We start from the raw sequence: 19,716 nt of genomic DNA on the forward strand, positions 1-19,716 counted from the left end.
TTATATGCATTCAAATGCCAATTGAATAGCATAAGCTGTCTAACATCACTCGGAAAAATAAAATTATACATATATATATATATATATATGCAAATTAAGGTCCACCACTTACTGCACACACATCGGACTTAAGAACTGAGATATCTATATACACATATATATGCTTCTGACATCTTAGAATGACAGTAGTTTCTTTGATGTTTCTAATGCCCAATGGTACCATGTCACTGCAAGATCTTGAATATTTATACGCACAATAGAGTACGTTATTTTACTCACAAATTCTGTCGGCACATGCACAATGTCTATTATCAATAGCTAGCTAGCATAAAAATAATTAAATCCAAATCTTTATGATCAGGAATTATGGTATATATGGGTCCAACCCCTACCTACAGATCAAGAAAATAGATCATGACACTTGATCTTTAGGGACTTATTCATGAACCTTTTTCAAAGAAAGTGGGGTTAATTCTTGAACCGTGCCATGTGCTAGGTAGATGAAGAATTTATTGAGAATGTTGAAATAAAAAATTGTTTCATTTTTCAGGGGATTAAAAAGCCTTCTATATATATATATACAGTTTTTGTAAGAAAATGTAATTAAGATCTACATATTCATAATGTACATGTATATATATATATATACATATAATATAATTTACATTCTTTTGTTGGGATTTTGTTATTGATTTTTCTCATAGTGTATACATCCGCGAAAATAATCATTGATGTGGAAGATAACTATATATATTGACAGTTTATTTTAAGGGATATGCTTAAAAGAAGTGGGCTCTGCCAATGATCGAGAAAAGGAAAAAAGTTGATTTTCTTGGCTTTATCAGTTTGGATCAACAAGTTATAAAGCTCTTGCTTTATTAAATTATATATGATCATCATCACTATTATCAGCATATGTAAGAAGTTTTTTTGTTTTTCCTAAATATGGCCTTGTCAAGAAACAGAGATGTTGCTCAAGAAAAAACAACAACAAAAAAAAAGCCAAAGAGAGATTGTTTGTTAGCTATTAGTTTGGAAGCTAGCACAAGTATTAATAGCTAAAACTTTTAGAATTAATATTAATTTAATATAGTATTAGAGTTTATAATTCTAAAAACTATTTAAAATTTTAAAATTAATATTAATTTAATATAGTATTAAAACTCACAAAGTTCAGTTTACACTACTATTACATTATCATATATTTAAAAGATTGTCATTTGATATAGCTTTATATACATAATAAATTAAAAAGAACATGCAAGAGCTTTTTCTCATACAGAAGGTCTCATTCATGCTGCCATAACTTAATTACATAACAAAAGGTATTAATGACACAATTCCCGCAACACAACATGCATAAGTCCCGGTCATCCTAAAAATTATTTGTTTCCAAAACTAATTAAAAGCAAATACAGATAATGAAAGAAAAATGCTATCTAATATCCATTTCACTAATTTCAATGAGATATATATATATATATATATATATAGAGAGAGAGAGAGAGAGAGAGGTTAGTTACAATGATCATTTCTCCGCTCCATAAATGGCGTTTCATATCAAATAACTGTGTTACTTAATGTCGTAGCTTCCCATCAAATTTTAGTAAACTTTTTACGTTATATGCTTATGCCGCAATTTAATTAGATAACATTATGTATTCACATTTACATAGATTTTTATTTTTAAAAAAATCTAAAAAATAAATAAATCCAATTAATTATAGTCAATGAGAAGATAGAGAGCTGGAAGTACCAGAGGGACAATTTTCTTATGCCTATCGACAATGGATTTACCAGTCTCAACTTGATCAATTTCCAGCTAGGCTAGCTAGCCTATATAATCATGATGAAATGATCGATGGGAAACTTTGTTCCTCTTATAGTTTTATTTATTTATATTTATTTTGTTTCTTGAATGAATGAAATGAATTGAGAATTTATGGTTTCAATTTAAGCCCACTACAAAATCACAGAAAAAAAAAAAAAAAAAAAAAAAAAGAAACCTACAAGTAGGGCCAAAAATAATTCACCACTAATAATTGATCATCCTAGCTAGGTAGTCTTTCAGCTCGAAAATGGCTCATTGTCTTATTTATTTGTTTTTTATTACGGCTCATTAATTACGTTAGTTAGCATAATAATTATGTGGATTGTACAATTAAAAGGTCTTGCTGGCCTATTAATTTGCCATGTAAATGACATTCGAGAAAAAAAAATACTTTTTTTTTTAACAAAATATTTGAGAAAAATACTTTAAAAAGCGAAACGTGATCGAATTTTGGTACATGAGACTTTTTTTTTTTTTTTGGATACATGAGGCTTGGTACTTATTTATTTATTTATGTAGGCAATTATCTTCGATAAACGGACCAATAATTATAAAATCGATCTGCTATTTCGAATTTCCCAAATTTACCAAAAAAAAGAAAAAAGAAAAAGAAATTCCCAAATTAAATTAATTATCCTAGTTGGATATTCAAGTTGGTTATTTAGAGCGAAAAATGTAATACTTTTATATTAATATGGTCATTGTACATTTGGGTTGGGGTTGAATAATCTCAAGACAAGTGTGTATGTATCAACTATTCTATAAAATGATAATATACATTTAAACATTTCACAAACAAATTGATATAAAATTTTTAAAAAAAAAAAAAAAAAAACCCATAAACTCGTACAATGTACTTATAAACTTTTTAAATACAACCTAATTTTTTTTGAGAGATAACACAACCTAATTAATTTAATTAAAATAAAAATAATGTGGAATGGGGAACAAGAAACCACAGGAAAAAAGATTTAGCAAAATGTGCTTTTAATTGCTTTTTGTGACATGAACAGAAAAAAAAATTAAAAAAAAAAACAAATTTGTAAAGAACAAAAATTGACATATGAAAGAAATTTTGAGTTTGGGCTCTGATTTGGAACATGCAAGTTGTAATACTTAACTTGGGCCTTCTAAACATCTGGCCCAGAGGCCTTATCCTTTAACTCGAAACCCAAATGGAAGTGCCGATCAACAAGTGAGGTGGGCCAGTGGCTCGGCCCATCTTGCCATGAAAATAATGTATATTATCTTCTTCTTCTTTTTTTTTTTTTTTTTTCTGAATGTATATTATCTATGTTTTCTTATACTAATCCATAATTATTTATTATCTTTCTTTTTTGTTATGATCTTGGAAGTAGGAGAATTCAAACTAGAAAATTAAGTTGTTTCCGCAAGAACTATATTATTTTTGGACATCATCGTATATATTTCCGTTGAATTTTAATTATTCAGTAGGAAAATGATAGAGAAATGGACTAGTTGGCCCCCAAAAAAAAAAACAGTTTGTGATGGAGCAAAAGCTGAAGAATAACAATAATAAATTATATCATAGGGCCAAAATCTAAAAACTAGTAATAAAAAAATGCAGCTTCCAGATTTTAGTTTACAGTTTTATACAAATAAGTAAAATGCTCAAATTTTTTATTTTTTTTCTACTTCATGAAGCTCTTATATGATTAATAAATAATAAAAGTTAGCACAAACAGCCAAATAAATTTGATAATTCAATAAGCTCATCCTAACCACTAACAAATTGAATTGTGGATTAATAGTGAAGATTTTCACCTAATTAAATCTCTGACTATTGACTAGGTTATAATTAATATTCTAATCTTACTAATTCAATTAAATACTTTTCCAAGCCATGGGTAAAAATTTTAATTGAAAGCATATAACTGAGAGGGTCCACTATTCCAAAAGTGGTCAAATAATCGTAAATATGGATAATAATAGTTGTTTTGGCCTTTGTGGGGGTCCCTACAACTTTTTGTAGGTCCCCATATTTCCATATGCGGATTCCTTAGCCACACAGTAAATCCACCAATTGCAGAACAATTTCAATGGGGCAATTAACATGGACCTACTTTTTCAAAACATAAATACATAACAAGACACATCAAGATGCTCGATGATTTAGCCTGTTTAATTTCCTTTCTAAAATACTAGCTCAGCCACAGTTTGTCCAAGTACAATTTGTTAAGAATCCTAAGTTTGCCTAGCTATACACTTTAAAATTAATATTTTCTTTTTTCTTTTTTCTTTTTTCTTTTTTCTTTTTTTAGTTTTAAAAGTCAAAAAAGTTATTGTTCTTAGTTATGAATAAATTTTTGTTTTTAAATTCATATGTAGCTTTTAGTGTATCGACAACAAAATTGTATTAAGTCTCAAAATTTATCTCTTTAATTATTTCCTAATTATAAGATGGCAAATATTATAAGTTATTACTTATTACATGTAAGTCATGTATCGAAGTAGTAATGCATAATTAATTATTTGGAGAAACTGAAATATGAAATCGATCTATAGCATCTTGGAAGAATAAAACTTCTTTGGAATTTTAAAATTTAGAAAAAGCAATTAAAATAACTAAAAGTAATGTATATATTTGGTATTTAAGAAGATACAAAAATGAATCTTTTTGTATGAATTCCCATTAAGTCAATTGATAAGTAGAGACCAAAGACATGAATCTGACTTTCTTTCGTAGTTTCCATTGTCTACTTCTTCCACTGTTTTGCAGCTAATTAATAATCTAATAAAACTTATCAAATTAATCAAAGTATTTGTATATATTCCTTGTTGGATGAAAAATTATGCTTTGGAACTCCATAGTTTGATAAGAAATTAAGGAAAAACTATATATGTACATGATTTATTTTTTCTTGAATTTATTATTGGTTACCTTCCATCAGCAACCAAAGAGAGTTAGCAGACCAACCATCAAACTTTTGCCTAGCCTGCTCAAAATCTTATAGAGATATGTTATCAGAAAAAAAATAAAAATAAAAATTAATTAAATCTAGTGTCTAATATTGGTGATATGAGCTAGCAAGCTAGATGAAAAAGTGACAAGTAGGTTTGCTATGATCATCACCTTTTAAAAGACCACTATACCAATTCTATATTATGACACACAGATGTACCTTGAAAAATCAAAGATTACTTTCTTGTACTAATATTTATAACTTAGCCAATTAAGTTGATGTCTCTTTGAGACTTTTTTTTTTTTTTTTTTTTTTTTTAGTTCCTTTTCATTTATTTTGGTCAAACATTCATCACAATTGATTTGATATGATTTCCCTCCTCTATCATGCAAAATTTTCAGCACCAGAGATAATTAAAATGCCAAAATATTCTTGGCAAAAGCAAAAGCCTTGCTTGTTTAAAAATATGGAAGCTTTGCCCTATGATTCTTTTCTTGAGCCATTCAAGTTTTAACACTCTAAATTTACATAGGCATAATATTTCCTCCTCCTAATCTTTCAACTCAATATTTGTCAGTTCCAATATAATTAAAATTATATCTAAAATTATAAATTGAAATTCATAAAAAAAAAATCAATTTTAAATTGAAATAAATTACTTAAAGATTAGCTGAGGCAAAATTTTCTCTTATAAATTATAATTGGTTCCATTATTTTTATAGAGGTATATATTCCTACCATTAGGGAAATGTCAAAATTAGTAGGAATTTGAAATTTTTTAAAAAAATTAAATTTTTATGTGTTTGGATGATTTTTATAAAGAGAAAATCCAGAATCCTATAGAAAAATAAATCTCAAAATATAGAAAAATAGAGTGGAAAAAATATGCTATTTTAAAATTCTTTTGGAAATTAATTTTATATATTTTATTAAAAATAATATTATTTTCAATTTTAAAGCATAAATTAATTAAATATTTGTAAGTTCTAAATATTTTAATATTAACCAAACACTTTAAAAAATAATTCCTAGAAAATAGATTTATAAAAAATTTATTTCTGAGAAATTATTTCTCGGCAATTAATTTCCTTTAAATTAAGAGACTATCCTTTTACTTTTGTCATCGTCTTTGTATTGGCCAAACAGAAGACTTAAAAAATAAAAAAAATTTGCATAATCCCTCTCCAAATTAAACAGAGAACCAATTGAATAGGTTATTGTATATGATATACAAAGCAGACCTATCGTCATCTCAAAGGACAATAAGATAAAATATTTAATAAAAATCAAAGGGACAATTTAGATAAAATAAATAATATATATCCATTGATCTTCAACCTATCTGCAGCCATAAAATATGAGAAATATAATATGTTATCAAGAAAAATTTTGCTGCAATATCGTCTCTATTCGTAATTGTCTTGTGGACAAATGTCTTCCTCGTGCTATAGAAATAGAAATGTTTGATGTTTCCAAGCGGAAAAGGCAAAAGAATATTGGTGGGCTTTAGAAGAAACCTGGGACCCCTTCAACGACGAATTAATTCAAGATATGTCATGCTATATCTATATATATATATATATATAGATATTAAATTATTATGAAATTTTTATTCGATTTGAAATGAAATGAGGTGATAGATGATATGAATAATACCTAATGAATTTGAAATTAGAAGTTAATGAAAATTGGGAATGCAGCAATATTAATTATCCATTTTAATGTGAAAGGTAGTTCCTAATAGATTAAATCTAATATATAGTTTTAGATCTTGAGCTCCAATGAGCTTGGGTTTTACTAAGCCAAACAGAAAAATACCAGCTAGGGTTTCCACTACATGTTATGTATATAAAAACAAATGCTGTCAACTCTACTTTCCACATGTTGATCCACTATCAAACTTATAACAAATTTTGTCAACCCTACTTTCCCCGTGTTTATCCACCATCAAACTTCTAACGTGTATAAATGAGCTTCAAGTTTACCAAAAATAAAAATAAAAATGCATAGATGTGCTTCGATATCTCGTTTTGTTTTTTTCAATTTAACAATCACTAGATTTATAGTAGTAGTAGTAGTAGTTGTTGTTGTTGTAAGATAAATGAGATTTTTATTCAAATCAAAATTTCAATACTAGATTTAGAGGTAGGTAAAATCATTTAGCCAAGCCTATGAATACTATTGCGGGAATAAAGATTATGATCTAGGATATGGAATCCTTTTTTTTTTTTTTTTTTTCAAACAGGGGATTATTTTATTCTATTTTATTTTTTGGTAATAAATTAGGGGTCAATTGGAAGTCAAAAGGGACTACATGTTTAAAAGGGATCATGACCTCAAGAATCCAATTGCTGTTTAGAGAATAGAATATATAGCTACATTAATTATATATATATATATATTCTAGACGTAACTCTAAAAACTGTTTCAGCCAAAAAAAAAAAAAAAAAAACTCTAAAAACTGTTTTGCATACGCAATATGCTCTTTTGTAATTTTGATTTAGAACAGTATTCTTTCAATCAAAAGTTGTTCATGATTTTTACTTTAATTCTATACTTCTCATTTTGTAGATACTTTTCTTGACTCATGGGTAAGGATCAAATCATGCAGCATGACCCAAATAGATCTTCTATGTGAGAAACCATATTTGCCCTTTCAGGATATGAAGTTTTCTTCTTTTCTTTTTTTTATTTATTTATTTTTAAATAAGTTCTTGGAGTTACTCGAACTTAAAATTGTATATATAAAAGATTGTGAACATTACCATTTAGGCTGCACTGCAAGGAATTCTAAGCATCTAGTGGAATGGTTTTTATCTTTGCCAATGATATTTTGAAAATATAGAGATATTTTTACAGACCTTTTTACCTGAACGAAGCATCTCGATCCATTATATATGTTTCTGAAGACATATAATATAGAACTAGGTTTTCAATAAAATGCTCATTTGCCATAAGAATGACACGTTTAAAAGAAGAAGAAGAAGAAGAAGAAGCGAATATTTGCTTATCCACAGTTGGATGAATCATAAAAGTAAATGGAAAACGTTTCGAAGTTGATGGTTTTATTCTATATATCTACCTGCTTGATTTCAATGATTTGGACGGGTGCCTTTCAATAAGTTAATTCAAGTCAACAAGAAATATCAAAATTTAGGAATTTCTTTTTATTAAAATGATCTAAATTCAACTTCGATCAGTTTCTAGCTACTTTGTAATATTGTTTTTATTATTTTGGTTTATTTGTAACGTAAAAAAAAAGAAGAAGCAAATATTAGATGGTAGTATAATTCATAATGGTCGATATTAGTTGTAATTAAACATTTTGTCTTATCACCGTGGCTCATAGCTATAGTGCAAGTAAATTAATCATATATATACCAAAAAAAAAAAAAAACGTATTGATATATATACTAAAGAAATTATTTACGCAAAAATAGCAATTCTTCTAGCTAGGTTCAAAGTAGATCCATTTTTTATTATATTCTAAAAAATACTTTATCGGGGCTAGCTGTGCATGTGAATCTGGAGAACTACAATCTTATCGGACAGCCCACACAATTGATGGTCACAGCAATAAAGAAATAATAATAAAATAAAATAAATTTTGCAACTTTATTTTTTTGTTTACTTATTTCGTTTAGTCACTGCGTTTTTCATGTGTCATTCTTGCTTCTTTACTTCAAATTCTCAGGAAAAAAATTTAGAGTAACGTTTTACCATTAGGTATCACAAATTAATTAATAAAAATCTCTTCCAAATAATTTTTAAAATCATACTCGTAGATGAAGTAAAATTAAGAATACACTTTTAAATTTTGAATTTGATCAGCTTTATATTAAATTTCATAATTTTTAATTCATAATATATTTGGTCCTTTAAAAAAAAATTAAAATCAAAGTCAATTTGTTTTTTAATCCATGTCCAAATGAGTTATAAGAATATCTTCAAGGATTTTTTGAATTACAATCTATATTGTATAAAATTTATTGATATGGGACTTATTTGATAGATATTTAATTTTAGAATAGACCTTTAACCATTCTATTCAATGATATATATATATATATATATATTTTAAATAAAATAAATAATTGATAATATTTATCTTTTTTTTAATTTAAAAAATAATATGTTTTAATAAATATTATTTATTAAATCATACCATCATAAATAACTAATTTTTTAATAATATCTAAGTCATTGGTTTTTTTTTTTAAGTAAATGTTGATATTTATGATTTATGATGTAACAGATATAATGAACAGTTAAAGATATTCTCGAAGGATTCAAAAAAACCAAAAAAAAAAAAAAAAAAATCTTGAGAGGAGGGGGGGGGGGGAATCAATCCCTGTTCTTAATTTTTGGGGTGTGGGAAGAAGGTTTGGTGGGGTCCACAGTCCATGTCAGCAATTCACATTCCAGATTCCAAGATTGCGTGGCATGCAGTGGTTGGTGATTGCAGATAGTGTAAGTGTCAGAGGAACCATGCTCTGATTCCTCCCTCAGTCCTCCCTCCCGATCAGTTGATCAAAGTACAGTTACTACAGTTGCCTAGTCAAACAGACAAAATGAGTCAAAACCCACGACACTCAAACAAGTCCAACATATCTGCTTCGCTGCAACTCGCGTGCAAAAAGAAGGTGGACAGCAACACGTGTCAGATTATAAGGCAGCAGAATATGGGCAACATTGGCCTCGTCATTTGCGCCATGATCAACGTACCTGTCTTCTCCATTTGATTCTCGCCACGTATCCACACAGAACATGGCGTACCAAACACCACGATAGTCACTATCTATAAATTTATTTTTTTATTATTTTCTGTCATTGGATATTTTTTTTAAAACAAATTTTCATGGTCATATATATCAATATATAAAACATTATAATACAATAAATGTTTTTTTTTTTTTTTTTTTTTGCTAAATGTTTTGCACGTTAGAGAACAATTCATAGTTGTATAAAAATTGTAATATCCATAAAATGTGGTTGAGTTAAAAAAATGAAAACTCGAAGCAATGTTTCACTTAATTTTCGGTACAAATGGAAATATTATTTTTTATGGAAAGAAGTATAATTTTTTTCTTTGGACTTAAGAAATATTATTATTTGAGGACATAAAAAATGAACACGTGAAATTGTAAATGCAAATGATACAACTAAAAATACTAATAATTACCATTATAGTATTATTATTATTTTTTTTCTTTTGGTAGAATAAGGGCTAAAAGCCAAAAGCTAAGAGCAAATTAACTATGTCTATGATAATCCATTAAGATTCCAATTTCTAAAAAAAATATGCTATAAAATGTTTAAATTTTATCTTTATTTTTTATTTTTTGTCAGAAAATCTCATCTTTATTGAAATGGAGGAATAATTATTATTTCATTTTTGAAAAATAAGTAACTATCTTTTAAAATTGAGGAATAATCATTTAGTCTACTTGAATAAAAGATCTATCAAATATAAGTGTAACAAATTTTAGAAAATAGTTATTTTCATTCCTTCTACAATTTTTTTTTTTTTTTTTTTTTTTTGGCGCTACCGTCCGCTTGGACACGGGACATAACAAGAATGGCTATTGCCACTTTAACTGCGACCTTGGCCACTCCTTCTACATAGTTTCTATACCAAGCATTCTAGAAATCTAATTATGTGCTAATCTTCTCCATTATAACAACAACAACAACAACAACAACAAAGAAAAAAGATTGTTGAAATGCATGTGGATAATCGAAACTTAAATTGAAGGCATAGCTAAAGCATTTGTCATATCAATGTATTGTTTTTTAAATTGTATTAATTTATTTGAATTCCCACGTTCTAACATTTGATGTAGCTCTTATTCAAACTAAAAAAAATAACAAAAAATGGACCACATCAGCTGTAGCTCTATAAACATTTTGTATATGTAATAGTAATAGGGATTATCGTTTATATATATATATATATATATTTTTTTTTTTTCTTTTTAAAATAGTAGTTTGCATTTTACTGATAAAAAAACAATGTCTTAAAAAGAAAAGAAGAAAATAGTTGCTTATTAATTTATGAACATAAAGGATGTTTCGGGAAGTAAATGTCAGAAAAAACAATTCACTAGGAACAAGTCGGCTTTTGAAATATAAAGTTAGCCCAATGTGAAGTTCCTTACATCCATGCTTTTGAGGATCTTGAGGTTGTCGATTTGAATCCTACTGTCCTTCGTTTTAGTTTATGAAATATTGTAATTTTGTTTAAAAAAATAAAAAAAAAAATTCTCAAAATTCTTGAAAAATCTCACATGTTTTCTATATCACCAAAACAATATTAAGCTTCAAAGGCTGGTATGGAAAATTGTTGATGATTTTTTAGCAGGATTGTTCTAGTCTAAGTATTCCTTTATATTTATGATTTTGAACAACAATTTTTAGTTTTATATATAGATTTAAAAAAAAAAAAAAAACTAGTTAGAACTGAAATATATGGTCAAATTTTGAATTGGTTTTGAAATTTAGACAGGTAAGATAGAATAGTCTCCATCAGTTGGGACCAGACTGGTTTTCCAAAAACGATGCCTAACATGTTATACGCGTGGTCTTAGCATGTGATTGGTATGCGTTTCCAGAACGGGGTCTGCCCAACTGTTTCATTTTTTTCTTTTTTCTTTTTCCTTTCCACTTAAATTGGATTATTATTATTATTTTTTTTTTTTTTAGTTTCTTAACCAAATTTAGATCCATTCTCAAATAATATATATAGGAAAATTACTGAAATATTTCCCATCTTTAAACAATTATTTTTGTCATTATGTTTTTCCTAGGTTACTAATTACTATTTTTTACATGAAAATACATTGTCGTCTATAGATTTCTATTTAATTTTCACTAGTTATATTCCAATATCCAAATATTATTTGAACTATATATTATTCCACTGATTTAAAAGAAGAAACGCAAAAAACTGTTTTTAGACATAATGGGAACCATAGACAAAAGTAAGTGAGACCTAATATACCCAAAAAAAAAAAAAAAAAAAAAAGAGTAGTTTTTTTTATTCGATTCATGAGAGAATCATATATATGAACATTTATAACTTCGTAATCACAATTTTCTTCTTCAATTCCAATACTTCTTTGTCATATTTTTTTTCAGTCACAGATATTAATTGGTCAGTTTCCAAAGGAATCAATATAATTGCCACATGAATAATGATAGACATAGTTTTTAAGGACAACAACTCTTTGGGTCCCTCCCAAAAATATTAATAGATCATTCTATTTATTACTTACAAACCATGTATTTCAAAAAATATATATAATTGATTTATCATCCAAATCAAACTCGATTAATAATAAATTTTAATATTAATTAATTAAAATTTCAAATTAATATATAGAATCTATATTCAATCATTGATAAATATAATTTTTCTCTCATTACATACAAGTATCTAATACTTTTTCTTTTTTTTCTTTGGGTCCCTCCCAAAAATATTAATAGATCATTCTATTTATTACTTACAAACCATGTATTTCAAAAAATATATATAATTGATTTATCAACCAAATCAAACTCGATTAATAATAAATTTTAATATTAATTAATTAAAATTTCAAATTAATATATAGAATCTATATTCAATCATTGATAAATATAATTTTTCTCTCATTACATACAAGTATCTAATACTTTTTTTTTTTTTTTTGAAATAGTTAGTAATCCAGGGAATTTGATGAGAACTATTTTTATAAATGAATTGTTCTAATTAGCCCCCCCCCCCCCCCAAAAAAAAAAATCGTCAACATTTAAAAATCACTTAATTGAATTTTTTTCCAAATGGCATAATTATTGATACACAGATGTGACAATTAATTTGTGTTCATAATTTTATGGTCAAGTTAATGATCTTCTTTCTTTAAAAAAAAAAACAAAAAAAAAAAAGGTTGGTCGAAAATGATAATAAAAAAATTATCTTAAAAAAGTCCCATTGATCCCGGATTCAATTGTAGCATGCAAGCATTGGAACAACAATTGATAATGACTAATTACAAATCATTTAAGTACAGGTATGTTAATTAAAATTGTCAATATATATATATTATAACAACATTTTAATTTAACCAATCATATCCTCGTCTACTTAAAAATAAAAAATAAAAAATTAGATTGTCCATGAAAGCACATTTGCAAATATCAATAGGGATTTCTTTTAGTAAATTATTTTGAGTAGTAGTGTAAATATTTAACACCGAAGCAGCATTATAACTTATATTTTGATTATTTTTTTTGTTATAATTTTTATTTAGTTCTGATAGTTGAGCATCTGTGTCCATAAAAATATAAGTTTGAATTACACATAATACAGTGAAATTTCGAATAGATTATAAATTAGGTACTTTATTAAAAAAAATGTCATAAATTTTTTTTTTTAAAAAACTCTTATTTACCACACATAATTAAGTTAGAGAGAAACAGGAAAAAAAGAAAAAAAGAAAGAAACATTTAACCCTTCAGGCTCTTGCATTCAAAATATAATATGATTTAACCTTTAGTTAATTAAATTTGGCGGTTGCACCTCGACTCATTGGTTTTACTGTCGATAAACAATCCAATAGATTGACAGGTTCACGAGCCCAAATAATTATTTTAATGGCACTCAAAAAATAATATATATAAACAATGTGATCCATAATTCGGCCTTAGCCAAAACATAAATATATAAATATTTTGCCTCAACCTTCTCTCTCTTTTTTTTTTAAAAAAAATTATTTATTTATTTATTTATTATTATTATTATTATTATTATTGATAATGTGATTTTGCCTCTAATTTTTGCTTAATTCAAATCTAAATAAAATTTGGCTGAAATAAAAAGAATAAATATTGATGAATCACCTCAGATCGATTATTGGGCTCACCTTACATTTGTTTTCCACCTTTTTTTTTCCAAAAAAAAAAAAAATTAAATATGTGTAAAAGTAGAACTTTTGAAACTATTGATTCCCTTTAACTTTTCTTAGAGACGAATAATCCATTTTCTTTATTGCTTCAACCTATCAGATATTAACATTTTTTTCCCATTTGTAGCAGACAGTGAAATTATAACAAAGAGGAAAATTATGTAGCTTATTGAAATTTCGTTTTCTTTTGGGTTTTTGAAGACTGCACCTCACAAAATTAATCAAATAGTTACATAGTTCGAATTGTTTTTAAATTTAAAAAAAAAAAAAATGGGGACTCCGAAATGACCGTTCACGTCCATGTCGGATGCCCACCTAAAAGATAAGCATCAGAGGCTATTATGGTAATTCCATGTTTCACATAAATAACAATCGCAACATTCAAAGATCAAAAGGAAATTACTAAAAGGTCGTGATACAGTACGGCAGGTTTCCAAATTTTGGTTAAATTTTCGAATGGCATGTTCTTTGTTGGATAATTAAATTGAAAGTTACAATTTATCCTTCAACAATATTCTAAATTTGATCCAATGAGTCTAACACGGAACAACAAGAAGTAGTAGCAAAGTTCATTTTTTCTTTTTTTAGACAGAGATGGAGTTCGAATCCCCTGTTTTCAAAATTAAAAAAATAAAATAAAATTTGGACCAATAGTTATATTGTTTCACTAAATAGTTAAGGTAAATTGAAATAGAAACAAAGTTTACATTTAAGGGGCAATTGTAATTTCAAGAACTAGGAATAGTTACAAGAAGGAGTGCAAAATAGGAGGGTCTATTTTGAAATTTACCCTAAAGTTATTTTAGTTCTTCTATAGGTATTAATCGTTTAGTTAAATTACAAATATAATTTTAATATTAAAGACATTATATAAACGACCCATAGAGAAATTGAAAATATTTATTTAATACAAAATTTTATTATTCGATATGAGAATACACAATTTATATAAAATGGGAATTTTTTTTTTTAAAAAGAACAAATAAAAAAGGGCATACTTTTTATATAAACAAAAAAGTTTCAACCTATGAGAACCTTAAGAGTGTCACTTAAGTCTTCTATTCTTGACATTGTCATTACAATATGGTTTTTCCAATAAATAGAAAATTTCTCAATTGAATTCCAACTAGATTCACATGTGATGTTTTTTTGGAAGAATTTATTAAAAACTAGATGATTCACTTGTTTTAGTTTATTAGTTTTATAATAAAAGAAATTTTATTTTTGGATTTAAAAATTATATATATATATATATTCATATATGTTACTGTAACTGTAAATAAATCTGGTATTACGTAATAATGACAACTATTTACAATAATTTATCCTATCTAATAATTATAAATCACTAACCTCATCAAATGTTGGACAAATTGCCCCCTAATTAACATTTTCGTGTATATATATATATATATATATGTAGCTCATATCACACCTATTGTATGAAAATATCTGAAAGAGTAGTTCAGAATCCGCTCAAAAATAATCCTCCTACCCTCCCTTTCTTCTGTAAAAGGTGAAATGGGGTACCTCCCAAGGCCAAAAAAGAAAGGGCAATTATGTAATTCCACAAAAGGAATGGCATTGAAGAAATTTAAGTGATTAAGATGGGCGGAATAAAAGGAAGATCAGATATAAATGAGAGAACCACGCCGCTCAGTCATTTCTTTTTCTTTGCTCTCTATATATTCATTTTCTGTGTGTATCTCTCTCTCTTTCTCTCTCTCTTCTCTTCTCCGACCCCATCTATCTACATCTCTGCGAGAAATTTCTTCAATCTGAACCCCTCTCTCACCCTCTCTTTTCTCTATCCCACTCCTCCGGCGCAGCCTCTTCCACTGCCGTCCGTAGACCGGATCGGTCACAGGCGAGTTTTGCCGGCGACCGGTTTCTGGATCCCGATTTCACATATTCGACCTAACCCCCCCATCCCCAATCCCACACATCCCAACCTTTCTTTTTTATTTTTTATTTTCTTTTATTTTTTATTTTTTAAAATTTCTGTGTCTCTCTTTTGTGTCGTGTGTTTTTTTAAAAACGTCCTTTTTGCGAATTTACTTTTTTAGCCCTACCAAATTCGGTTGGAATATATAATTTTTTTTTTTAACTGTTCTACTTACGTACTGTACCAGCAGAAGGTTATTCTCAATTTTTTACCCACCCCCACCTTCCATTTTCATCTCTATTATCGATGAACCTGATTTGACAGTTTTATCCCCGATAAAAGGACGATTTTACCCTCACGAAAACAAAAGTCCATAATTACGTTCTTATCCCTCCTTCCTCAGGTTGAAAACATTTTTTGTGGTGCTGACGTGGCATGAATTTAAGGCCTTAAGATGAGTAATCATCCGCGTCGGATTTTGACACCTGGAGCCTCAACCTCAAGAAAGCGAAAAGAAAGAGAGGCCCACTATTCCTTAAAACCGTCGATTCAATCGGCTTCATCGGCCGCCGCCGCCAAGGAGCCGGCGGCGTCGAATCGGCTTCTAGCCGGCTACATGGCCTACGAATTCCTAACAAAAGGGACGCTGCTGGGTCAGAAGTTCGATCCGGGTCGGGCCGAAGCGGTGCCGGTGGGTAGCCACGGCGGCGGAGAATGGAGGAAGACGACGACGACAAAAATGGAAGTGAAGACGGAGGCAAGCTTGAGCATGAAGAAGGAGCACGAGAGTTACGGTGAGGTGGCGAGCATACTGAAGGCGGACGGGGTCCATATACCGGGGATTGTCAACCCTACGCAACTGGCTCGGTGGATTCAGATGTAGACATGCGAGGAGGGCGTGTTTGTACGTAAACCCACACACACACATACACACACACAAAAATGGGTATGGTGTGAAGAAAGAAAGATTAGAAAGATGAGAGAGAGAGAGAGAGAGAGAGAGAGGGGGGGGGGTTTGGGTTTTGTGGGGTTAATGGAAATGGAGACGTGGCATTCTCCTATTGGGTTGTGGGTTTCACCACCCTCACCAGAGAAAGTTCTTTAACCTCTCTCCCTCTCTCTCGATCTCTCGAGAAGCCAAACCCAACAATACTGAGTTGATGCATGAAAGCTCACTCATAACCCCGACCCTCTTCTTTTATTTTTAATTTTCCCCCTTTTTTTTTTTTTTTTTTTTTTTTCTATTAGAATGCTTTTCCGTCACTTTCTCGGGAATGTTACATACCAGCTATGGTTCTCTCTCTTTCTCTCTCTCTATCTGTGAATGTGAATCTGCTTTGTGTTTTGTGTTAACGATTTCAAGAATCACCAAAATGCATGCATTATTTTCGGTTTTTTGGTATTCCAATGCTAGCTGTTTGTTGTTTATGATGATGATGATGTGCATGTATGTTTGTGCGTGAGGATATATGGCGGTGGTGATTTCAGGTTTAAGCATGATGCATGCATGGATATCTATCTATCTAGCTATCTATCTATATATATATATATATATATATATAATATGTATATGGATAATATTGTTTCTCAGTTTATTTGTCTTTGTTGAGTTTGTCTATACATAATGTATGCATATATAAAGAATTGTACTGCGGCAGCCTAGCTTATAGTAGGGGATGACAATCCGACCATATACAATAATAATGATAATGATAACGCGATGATCAAATGGTTGTATAGTGAACGGACTCAATATATATGAGGCCGTCTCTGGTGTGCGGACGCGGACCTGCAATATATACTATCACATAGAATCAACTGTCACGGGCCGAATGGTGGGCATGTGTGCTTGAGACTTTTTGAGTGTGTGTATGAGATGTTTTGCGTGTGACTAAGAAACTGCATGCGTCTTACCATTATATACTTTGGACTAGTTTATGCTATGATGAGATATAATATCCACACGTAATTCAAATATATACTACTTAAAGAGTTATGTGTTCTTTGTTTTTCGTTTTGTTTATGCTCAATATATATATGTTTATATATTCATGCTGCTTTCTGTCGAGGATAATCCGTTTTGTTTGTTCCATTGAGAACTGTACAATGATAATTACTATTGGTTTTAGCTTTAAGATCTTTGGGTATGATAAGGTCTTGAATAACATGTCCGAAAAAAGAAAAACGCATTAGTTATCTAGTTTTTTATTTTATTTATTTATTTTGTGCTTTTAGAAAGACTTAGATATTAGCGGAATGACCAATATTTCAACACGTTAAAACGACGGATGAAGAATTTTATAAGCATGCTTTAAGGTTTTTCAAAATCAGGCTTTATCTAATATTTTCATAATTTTATGGTGAGGAAGGTTCGCATGAAAACTGCAGTATTAGTGACGATTTTTCATAGTATTAACGATGGTTTTTTAGAAAATCGTCATTAATACTATGAAAAACTATCACCAATACTGTGGTTTGCATAAGGACTGTCCGTACCAGACGGACGGTATATATATATATATATAGGAATAGTTCTATGGTGTGGATCGGTCCGCATCTAAACCGATGTTTTTTGAAACAAAGCGTGACTTTTGCTGTGTATACTATATACATACACATTAAAAGTCAATGTTGCATGCAGATTGGTCCATACAATATAATTTTTCTCTCTATATATATATATATATATATTTACTATAATAAGATGATTTTTAAGTTGAAATGTGTATCTAATTAGTTCTTTTTTTTCTTCCTCCATTTACGGGGATATACTAGCTACATAGTATATTAATTTTCTAATCCTAATTAGGATAAGCTTTTGGTTTTGGTATAATTATTTCAATCTTTTTGGAGAAACAACCAAAGAATAAATACCGTACATATATATTTTTTTTGGTGATCACCAGTGAGACGGTGAATCAACGGTTTAATAATTCCAAAAGTACCTAAAAAAAAATATATTATTAGTTTCGAAAAAACTATAAATCAAAATGAGGTTGGGAAATTTCGGTGCTCTCTCTTCCTCTTCCTATTTTGGAAACGGACAAATTTGGTAACTTCCATTCTGTAGTGTGTGACGGGGCTATAATAATTTAGAAAAACTCAAGCGCACTACGTCGTTTTACGTACTTATTTACCCAAATACCCTTACTATCTTTTTTATTTGACAATAATGCCATCGTTGTGCCAACATTACATATATATTTATATATATATATCTTTATATATTTTCTTGTACGGATTAAAAGTTATTTGTTTTCTAGTAAAATATTCGATGAATAGAGCTTCATGCGTGGTAGGCAATAAATTTTTTTATTAATTTAATTTTTTTAAAATAATATATCTACTACTATGTTATCGATAATACATTAACAATTATTGCTCATCCCCTTGCTTCCACAGGGTTAAAAGAAACCCCTCTTTTATCAGTATCCTTGAGAGTACCAAATGCACTCTTTTCCATTTCTGGTAAAAAAAAAAAATTACAAAAAGAGCAAACAAGGTGGGGTATGTTTGTAATTTTAGATATTGAGCTGCTTTATTTGTCAAGGGTCCCACAGCTTTACTTTTCATTTTTTAATGAAGGTGATTTTTCACCAACTTTTTTTTTTCCTTTTTTTTTTTTGGGCATCTTCTCGAGAAAAACTGTTGTGGAAGTTAATAGGAAAAAAAAAATTTAATATATATATATATATATTTTTTGTTGGGGTCGTTAAAACTATTGTATTATTGTTTGCTAAATTCTAAAATCCAACAATATATGTTTGTCCCAACTCCAACAAACACGTTATCTATGGCTTTTACTGCCACCCTATTGATTTCCTTTATCATTTCACTATGTCATCAATTTTGACATTATTTCTATTGCAAAACAAATTTCGTTTTAAATGGTCGGTGTAGTTTATTTTTTTCCCCCACAAATAAACTCAATTTTATCCCAATTACTTGAGAAGAAGAAGTATCAAGTAACAAACTATGTTTCCTAGAAAGAAAAAATAAAAAATAAAAAAATTGAGCTGGTAAATAATTTATCTAATTTGAATTGGATTATTTGCATCTCATAAACAATTTTTAAGCACCACATAAAGGTAGCGACTGGTGACGAACGGTGAGGTTGAAGCACCAAAAAAG

At 28.7% G+C, this 19,716-nt stretch overlaps 1 protein-coding gene across 1 annotated transcript; it reads left to right on the top strand.

Annotated features, from left to right (window-relative positions):
• Window positions 1-15,338: 15,338 nt before the first annotated feature.
• On the top strand, window positions 15,339-16,987 carry LOC107411873 (uncharacterized). Its single transcript, XM_016019539.4, has one exon. It carries the CDS (start codon window positions 16,040-16,042, stop codon window positions 16,466-16,468), a length of 429 nt encoding a protein of 142 aa, XP_015875025.1. The 5' UTR covers window positions 15,339-16,039; the 3' UTR covers window positions 16,469-16,987.
• Window positions 16,988-19,716: the final 2,729 nt, after the last annotated feature.

This window comes from Ziziphus jujuba, chromosome 3 (assembly GCF_031755915.1).
Source record: "Ziziphus jujuba cultivar Dongzao chromosome 3, ASM3175591v1".
NCBI lineage: Eukaryota > Viridiplantae > Streptophyta > Magnoliopsida > Rosales > Rhamnaceae > Ziziphus > Ziziphus jujuba.

Coding starts and splice junctions, on each gene's coding strand:
- LOC107411873 (XM_016019539.4), top strand. CDS start 16,040: ATGAGTAATCATCCGCGTCGGATTTTGACACCTGGAGCCTCAACCTCA.